Source organism: Galeopterus variegatus, unplaced genomic scaffold (genome assembly GCF_000696425.1).
Source record: "Galeopterus variegatus unplaced genomic scaffold, G_variegatus-3.0.2 Scaffold1801, whole genome shotgun sequence".
Taxonomy (NCBI): domain Eukaryota; kingdom Metazoa; phylum Chordata; class Mammalia; order Dermoptera; family Cynocephalidae; genus Galeopterus; species Galeopterus variegatus.
In genome coordinates, this window is record NW_007727912.1 from 307,604 (window position 1) to 317,153 (window position 9,550).

At 40.5% G+C, this 9,550-nt stretch overlaps 1 protein-coding gene across 1 annotated transcript in view; it reads right to left on the minus strand.

Annotated features, from left to right (window-relative positions):
• The window catches only part of SERPINB2 (serpin peptidase inhibitor, clade B (ovalbumin), member 2), an 11,040-nt gene extending 4,154 nt beyond the window's left edge, over positions 1-6,886 (minus strand). Inside the window, 4 exon segments of the mRNA XM_008579052.1 lie at positions 1,264-1,488; positions 2,035-2,163; positions 3,626-3,745; positions 6,719-6,886. Of these exon segments, the coding sequence (XP_008577274.1) occupies positions 1,264-1,488; positions 2,035-2,163; positions 3,626-3,745; positions 6,719-6,886 (642 nt within the window).
• Positions 6,887-9,550: the final 2,664 nt, after the last annotated feature.

Here is a 9,550-nt window from a genome sequence, read left to right on the forward strand (position 1 = left end):
TAGGGCTTTGTTTGCCATTTAAATTGAACCCTGTAGTTAAGGGATCCATATAAAGAAAGTGCGGAAGGATCAATGAACATGCTGTGGGGGGCGGAGCTCAGAAAGTCAGCAGAAGACAGGCACGGTCTGTTAGATTTCTGAGAAATCAAATGTCAAGGTAAAGAATGAGACCTTCTCCTGATGGAAGGATCAATGAACATGCTGTGGGGGGCGGAGCTCAGGGAGTCAGCAGAAGACAAGCACGGTCTGTTAGATTTCTGAGAAATCAAATGTCAAGGTAAAGAATGAGACCTTCTCCTGAGGACAGTAGGAGGTTACTGAAATTTGTTAGCGTGGGCATGGCATAAGTGTGTTACTCTACCTCTTTAGTTTCACCTGTTCCCTTAGAACTCTATATCAGACCAGACTTCATTCATTCATTTCCTCGAAGGGTCAAGGTCTCTCAACCCTGGCCTTGGCACATGCTGTATGCTGTGTCTGGGACTCTCCCCAGTCACCATGCCTTTTGCCTGGCCACTGTACACCCTCCCAATCACACTGAAACACTTCTTATTCCAGTTAGCTGCTTCTACTATGTGCTGCTCTCTCACAGCACCCTGTACTTCCCCATACAAATACTATTACTCTATAGCAATCACCAATTTGATTGAATGCCTTCCTAGACTGTAAGTTCTCTGGTGGCAGCGTTTACCATTTCTGTCTTCATCTCCAAGCACAGTGTATAAGATGCAGTGGATAAATATTTGTTGACTGAATGAATGAATTCAATAACAATGAATGAATGTTTTAACTTTGAGTCCTTGTAAAAATACAAAGGGAGGTAGAAGCCCGTGAAAGAATTAAAGCACAAGTTAAAATCATAGAGGTGACTTAGATAATCAAGGAGAGATGAAGCAGGGACCAAAAGAACTTGACAATGGATTGGCTTTGCATAGTGAATGAGAAGAAAGAGTTAAAGTAACTTAATGATCTTTCCCTCCTCCATTGCCAGGATTCTTTATAGCTCACACCAGTTAGTCAGCTCAGGGTCAAGACTTTGTTTTTGTTCACAGTGGATGAAAAGTACACAAATATATTTCAAATATACTTCCTATATTCGAAAACCTCTGCTTCCTCTCATGTTCTGTTCTAAGGAAATGTCCAAAATCACAATATTTAAGTACTTCATATGTCTTCCATTAGTAGGCCTCAATTATTTTTTCTTACTTAAAACACCACTCAGCCAAACAGAAATAAATTTACATTAACCAAAGTAACTAACACTGGACAAATTTTAAGGGGGTGAGAGTTAAGTTCAAGGATGGTTTTAAAAAAATACATTAGAGGTTTCTAAGTGGAAAGAAGGAAAGAAAATATTTTCATGCTTTTACCTTTGGTTTGAGTATTAACCCAGGAATTAATCTTTTTTCTGGCTTCTTCTGCACATTCTAGGAAGTCTACTGCTTGGGGTTCTGTAGAGTAATATTTCTTAGAGAGTTTCATGTATTCCTTGAAAGCAAGAAAAATGCCAAAGGTTACTTAGAATATATAGGGAACAAGCCATGGTGTAATTGTAAATTACGGGCTTCCCCATCAAACTTGGGAGGCCTGGGGCAGGGGTGGGGGTGAAGGTTGGCCATGGCAGGGAGGTGGCTGTTAGGGGTGGGGTTGGTTAAGTGGGATGGGGGGTGCTGAAAGAGGAAATAGTGCAGATGACAAGTTCTCCATTGACCCCCTCTGCACACTCCAGCCCCAAGTCTATCTGCCCTCTTAGACTCTGCTTTGTAGACACTGCATAAGAGGAAAGAGGTTTAGCCCGTGAAAGCATGGCTCTGGAAAGCAGTTATGTTCCTCTCCTGATTTATTACTCTGCAAGTGGAGCATTTGGAACAGGAAAAGGACAACCCGACAGACAGAGAGAGTAGAAGGGACAGCTTCAATATGAGGCCAGATGTGGAATTCTGACCCTGCTCGTATGAACTGTAGAGAACTGCTTTGAAAGTGACCTAATTGCTGGTTTGGGGCCCAGCCATTTCAATGACAGATTTCACTTACTTCCTTGAATCCCACAGACTTCTCTCCAAACAGCTTATTGGCACTTTCCAATATAAAGTCCCCTGTGGATGCATTGATTGCAGAGCTGAGAGAGCGGAAGGATGAATGGATTTTATCTGCAGCTTGTGCCTTAAACAGAAAGAAGAGATTGTCTGTACATAACACAGGACTACTAAAGGAGATATTTCTTAAGCAATGATAATGTTTTCTCAGTACAACCATAAAATGCTATATTAATGCATACTTTTTTCTGGTGCTTTAGAGGAATCTTAGAGGAAGCAATTTCGATAAGGATGTGGTACATTAAAACTAATAAGATAAATTTTAATTTGTTTCAGATTTTGCTATGTCTGCATTGGACTTAACCAGGAAGCAACCAACAACATAGAAGAAAGTTAGGCTCTTTTTCAGTTTCCCAAACTTCTATGTTTCTAAGGAACTTTTATATTTATAAAATGAATAAATTCTGGAGATATAATGTACAGCACGGTGATTATAGTTAATAATACTGTATTGTATTATTACAGTATTATTACTGTATTCCACAATGTACAGGGATCTCAAATCATCACGTTGTACACTTTGAATAAATACAATTATCATTTGTCAATTATACCTCAATAAAACTGGGGGGAAATGTTACCTTAGTAATAACCTAACAAAGTTTACATAGCTTCCATAGGTACTCATTTTATGGGGTACCCTATGCAGTGAAAAATCTGGGTTTTAGAAAACCACAAAAGTGAATGCTAATTCTAATCCTCAACCTGAAATGTATAAGCGCTGTGACAGACTTTGGGCTCAGTCACAACAATAGGCTGGCTGGGGAGAGGACAGAGCCCTCCAGACGGACTGCCGGGTGTTGCAGAAGACCTGGCAGAATCTCCATATTATGGGGACTCTCTCCACCTCCTCAGCCCATAGTTCCCTGGGTGATGGGTACATGGAGCATCAGGGTGCCCAGGAAGAAGTTATGGGAAATATCTCCCTATAATCTAACTCATAAGCATGATTACAGAAGGTGGTTACTAACAGGAGCACATCTATACCTAGTTTCTATAATTTAGCTGAATAGTTGATATTTAAGGAAATGGAATATTGAATAAAAGTATTACTACATGAGATAGATAATGGATGGACAGATGGACAGATAGATAGGTACATAGATGGGGAGAGATATGTGAGAGTCAGTGGCCTCTCATGCAGTCATTGGGCCTGACCTTCCCTATTCCTCAATTATTTGTCACTCCCTATCCTCTCTACTTTGAAAATTCTCATCCATCCATGTGTATTCTAGGAGTCTCGACCATGGTTTTAGAATAAATTACACATACCCAACTAATGGCAGAGGGGCGTGATAGAATTTAGAAATAGCTTGCCCTAAAGTCATGAAGTCTGGATTCTGCCCTGGCTCTGCCCTTTGTTTTCGGTGTGACTTTAGGATATTTACTTAATGACTCTGAGTCTTAGTTTTCTTTCTGTGAATGGGAGAAGTTGTACAAGGTTTCTTCTCAGTCTAACACTGTGACCTTAAGACAAGAAGATTCTAGAAATAAGATACAAAAGAAGTATGGATGAATGAGTCAGATACCTGCAAAATAGCATCAGGATAAGTACCCTTCTGGATCTGCTGCATGAATTGGCAACCAGTGAAGTTGTCTGGGGTCACTGAGGTGACTTCATTGACTTCAGCTTTGTCAAACTGAAACACCTGAAATCAGAATTAGAGAGAACGGTTATACTTTCCTGCTGAATTACTTAACTTTGAAAACCAATACTACCAGGTACCTCTAAGGGGTCCTATGTCTGGATCCCTGCCTTTGTGTATGGGGAACAAGCACAGATACTCTTTTCTTGGAATATGAGAGTGTCAGCCAACCTAAATTTCCCTTACAGGAAACAGCATGAGGTACTTCATACTAATTCATACATATACTGGACATTTTGAAAAACAATTTGTTACTATAAGATGATTTATAATCTCTTCCCTAAATTATCTACATTATCATCCAAGCCATAAATTGTCTTGAAAAAAAAATGCTGGTATTTTGAAGAAAGTAATAAGGTTAACTCAGAACCCTGTATCTCTCTCTTCTCAGTGGCCTTATATAAAAAATACACTTCCAATCTGTCAAAAACAAGTCAAAGTCAGTTCAAGCATAAAAACGGGTCACTCAGTATTAACAGGTATCATATAAAATATTTACACATACCACATTCACACAGAGAGAGGAATTAACATCTGCGGGAGCACAAATTACAGGGGTCAGATGACAATATGAATCTCTTTGTATGTATGGGGGTCATTTCAGATAACGCAGGAAAGCTGGCCCCTATCAAGCCTCCTCAGATTTCCTCCCCACAATATTGTCACCCACCCAGCCTGGCCCTGCCAGTCTCAGCACCACAGGCTGACCCTGCTACCAACCACACCCCCTACCCCCAACATCCTTGGGACCCACTGGTCCTGGGGCACATCCCTGCAGGGCCCATGGTGCAGAAGAGCTGATCTGGTAAGTGGGTGGACACTCGGGGCTCTGCTTATAAAGGAAAGGCAGCCTCGTCTAGCCAGATGGTGAATTTCTGGACTAGAGGAAGAGGTGTTAGGGTTTGTGAGGCCTTCCTTTGCTCCTCCAGTCACTCATCAAAGGTCCTGCCAAACACTCTGAAAAGAAGTCGTCCCACTCTGCCCCACACAAGGGAAGAGTATTTCCTGTAACAGATTCTCTGGTTTTCCTCCCTTCCTAGGAAAGTGACCTTTACATCAGGGTTCACTTAGCTACACTAAAGCTTTCCCAAATCACTTCAAAAGGACTTGGGGAGATGTCCTTGCAGGAGGGGGGATGAGAGATGACCCTGGTCCACTCTGAGCCCATGGAGAAAATAGCAGAGCAGGCACACGGTCCAAAGAGTCAGCTGGGCCTGCACAGGTCTGTGGCCTCACCCTGAACATAAGAGCAGGCAAAACATTTCACACTGGCACACTAATCTCATATAGACCTGTGCTCTCTAGGAGTTTATGCCTCCTATTCATTCTTTTCTTTCAGTACAACTGTACTACCTCTACCAGCTACACCAACCCCCAGCTAGGTGGCCTCTTGTCCTCATCTCCTCAACCGCAAGATGAGTACAGTAATCACAACGCCTCCATCATAGGGTTTTGTATTATGTGAGGAAATTCATAAAAAGTTCTTAGAAAGGTGCCTGGTCTAAGGCACTAATAAGTATTAGTTATTATTAAAATGAATGCCACTAGGTGCTTTACCTATTATCTCTAATTTTCACAACTGTCTTGCTGTTGTCATTTTCATTTTATAGATGATAAAACTGAGACTCGGAGGGCTTTCAATACCCGCACTCACACAGGTAGTAGGTGGCAAAGCCATGACTCAAACACAGGTGACTCTGTCCCCCAAGCCTGTGCTTCTTCCTCTAAGCCAAGGAACATTTTTTCTTACTTGGGAAGCAATCAAATTGGCTTTTGAATGTTAAAATCTGCACATGCAGCAGAGAGAAAATAGACTGTATATAATCCCTGCATAGTTCCAGGTGCTTAAAGCACTTTCTAGACACAGAAAAGCTGTCTTGTGTCCAGAGTGACCAATAAGTTAGTTTTTCTTAGCATCAAAATTAAGGTTTTTTTACTTTAACATCCCAGAGTACTTCATTTAGCATTTGCTCCAAAATACATTGCTTCTGATTTCTTTACTCTTAACATATTAAGACCCAGATGTTTTCTGAAGTTTTCAAGGCAGTTTTCTATCCGTGTTTTTTCAAGGTAAGAAAGTAAAGGGGAAGGAGTGTTGCAAAATGCTGCTGGTATCAGTGAGTTGAGCAATTGAGTTTTGTTGTAAGTCTCGATGTTTAAACTGCCACAAACAGAGAGTGATCTATCTAATCCCTTGTCTTCTTGCAGTGAGATCGGCCAATGCTCTCTTTGTGAAACATCAAACTTCAGAGGAGGTCCACCTTACACATGCATCTCTGTGAGTGTAGTGACAACCACAGCTCTGGTACATCTTTTTTTCTTATGACACTGTCTTAACTCCATTAAGAGGAGTTCTGTATAGAAATGAGGAACCAACACACCATGGTGGCAGAGTGATGTGTGGGAGCCTGAGTTAGGAGTTAAGAAGTGCCAGAGTCCTCACACTGCCAGAGTTCTCATCTGTAAAATGATATTTTGTCTTAAAACCAATTGAGATAATGCATGCAAAACATTCACTTTGAAAAGTCTGCACGTTATATTATTAAAATGTAAGATGTTGTCACTATTCACTATTTCCAGGCTTTCAGGATAATAAAAGCCAATGCATTTTCTGCTATCCACAATTGATATTTTGTCTTAAAACCAATTGAGATAATGCATGCAAAACATTCACTTTGAAAAGTCTGCACATTATATTATTAAAATGTAAGATGTTGTCACTATTCACTATTTCCAGGCTTTCAGGATAATAAAAGCCAATGCATTTTCTGCTATCCACAATTGGGGGTTTTCCTGGTTTGGCTGTTTTGTATATCTGAGTCTAAGGAATCCATGTTGTAAGGGCCAGCACTTAAGGAGCATGTGATGATTGCTGACCTTGCTATAGTCAAGATGACCTGAGCATAAACAAGAGCAATCCTACAATTCAGTTTGGGAATCATGCAGCCCTGATATGGAGCTTCACCACAAATGTACCTTGGCCATCTGGTCTTCTGTGTTGCCTCTGGAGCCCAGGTAGACCATGGCCATGGTGGATGAGATGCTCCACGGAGAAAAGAAGAGGTTCTGGGTGGGGCTTGTTCTTGCCAGATGCTTGAAGAAGTTGAGGGCAAAGATTGTGTTTGCCACATAAAGGTCTTCCATGGTCTCAATCTAGAAGGAAAGTAAGGAAGGAAAAAAACAGTTCTAAAAGGTGATGTAACATTTGGGGTGAGGTCACCAGAGTAGTACAGGCTGTACCTGTATGGGTAGGGGATACAGGCTGCCCCTCTGCTCTTCCTCCAGGAAACAGCATGAGGGTCAAGGACAACTTCACAGCCATGCAACCTGTGCAGCCACAGAGGGCCCCATGATTGTGCAACACTCGCCTGTCGCCATCTTGAGATACTTAACCAAGAGGCCCCACATTTTAATCTTGTGCTGGACTGTAAACTGTGCAGCCAAACCTGAGATACAGTAAACAGCTATATGATGAGTAGTGACACTTAATGGCACTCGATATATTAGCTATGATGACAGCAATAACAATAAATAGCATTTATTGAATTCTTATTGTCTAACAGGTGTTGTTCTAAACACTTTACCTGTACTAACCATTTGATCCTCACTGAAACCCTGTGAGGAAGGCCCTATTATGTTGTTTTACACAGAAAGAAATGGCCGCACAGAGAGGTTAAGAAAAGTGGTCACTGTCACTCAACTGCAAGGGGTGGGAGCAGGAACTGAAGCCAGGTAGGCAGCCTCCAGGATCATGCTTTCAACCTCTATGCTGCTCCCCCACAAACACACACACTACACACATATCCAATACACACCCACACACACCGGCAAATACACACATATTCAAACGTATGCCACGTGCATACACATTCTTGGGGGGTCCAGTTGAGACAATCTTCTTTCAAGTTTCCTGCTTCTAGAAGTGGCTTAGACTCATTGTTCCAGGATCAAACTTTTATCCAGCCTCCACACTACACACCATACAAACCGCAGCCTTGCTACAAAAGGACTTTCTATATCGGGGAGTTCATTATTGGGAATACCAGAAGGGCCTCCCACTTCTGCTACCCTCTGCCCCACCCAGTGAGAAGTCAATGCCAGGCGGGACAACAGAGATGGTCCCAGACATGTGAAACACACACATCCATTCAACTTATCAACCATCTGAAAATAAATGAGAGACACCCTTCTACGACCTAAAGCTCTGCAAGCGACCGAATGCTTGGACACACCCAAGGTGTGTGTGTCTGTTGGTATTGGCCAATGATCATCTTTCCAGCTGTATGTTTTGCTTTCATCATAGCTTAAACATACCCTACAATTACCAAAATATATAAATATACCAAACGACGCTGACACTCATCATCCCTCTGGAAGCCTTCTTGCGATAATGGCTTCCCAGAACCGGGGAGGGGCTGGAGAAGTCCCTCAGGATGAGACATGTCCTGTAACTGTTATCTTGGCTCTCTGCAGCTGTGGTCTCACTCAGCAGGGCTTCACAACAGGGACCAGTTTTCACTTGTCTCTCTAATCCATGGTGATTCATAATTTTACCAAGACAAAAATAGTAGGTTAAATAAAACTTGGCCCCAAAACTCTCTTACCTCCTCTTGTCACCTCATTTAATCTTTATAGGATTCATATGAAGAAGATATAATCATCTCTATTTTATAGATCACATTCTGATGCTCAGAGAGGTTAAGTAACTTGTATGAGTTCACACAGCTCATATATAATGGTTCAGGGATTCAAGTCCAGGTCTGCCTTAGGAAGTCCACTCTTTACAATGTCCCCCACTGCCTTACTTGCTGATGCATATTTTCACTATGATATGCAAGAGTTTAAGTAAGTTATAGCTTGAGAAATGCTAAAAAGAGGAAACCAAAAGAGAAAAGTAGCAAGTCTGCAATGCTCCTAGAAGGCTTATTAAGTTAAAAAAAAAAATCACTATTTTTTTTCTTCCTTCATCACAGAGATTAGATTAATATGTGGTTCAGAGATTTGTTTCCTCTTTCTTCTACCAATTTAAAATTGTCTTTATAATTAGTTAGATTTATTAATAAGTTTTTAAATAAATTGCCCAAAACCTTTTGGAAACAAACTGAATGTTAATAACATAAATTAAACATTTCTCTATTCCCATGTAAAAATCAGAGATCAGATCCAGAAAAGCAAATTTAGACTTCTCCTATACCTAGGTCTTTGTAAAAATATGCATAGTCAGACACTTCGACACTAACTAAATTTAATGTTAAGACGAACTATCAGAAACGGCTATTAATAGCAAGTTAGGATATAGGTAACTAGATAAAGAAAAATGACTTAATAAGAACAGAATCAAATTGTCCCAGATGCATTTACTTCTTTTAAAAATAGTCTGAATTATACTTTTAAATGAGGTGTAATTAATTGTATTTATCATAAAAATAATATTTGATGTATATTATATTACAGTTACCAAATTCCCTCAGATACCTTTAGTTTAATTTGCATAATTATGTGCCCAGTAAAGTTTAGTAATTTCTGTTATACACATGAAAATGTGAGGATGTAGATTGCACAAATGGTTAGTTTCAGAGTGTAGAATGGATTCCACTGTTCTGATTTCAAGTCTAGTGCTTTTCCTATGAACTATTCAAATAAGGTCTGAGAGCTTCATAACTTTAGAAATCCATGAATATACAAAGACACACATATACTCTGTATCCTGGCATACAGTCAAGTCCTCACTTATGTAAGAATCTGCCAAGAAAATGCAAAATTAAAGTCATGGAGTGATGTCAACTACCATAGCCTCCCAGAACAGGT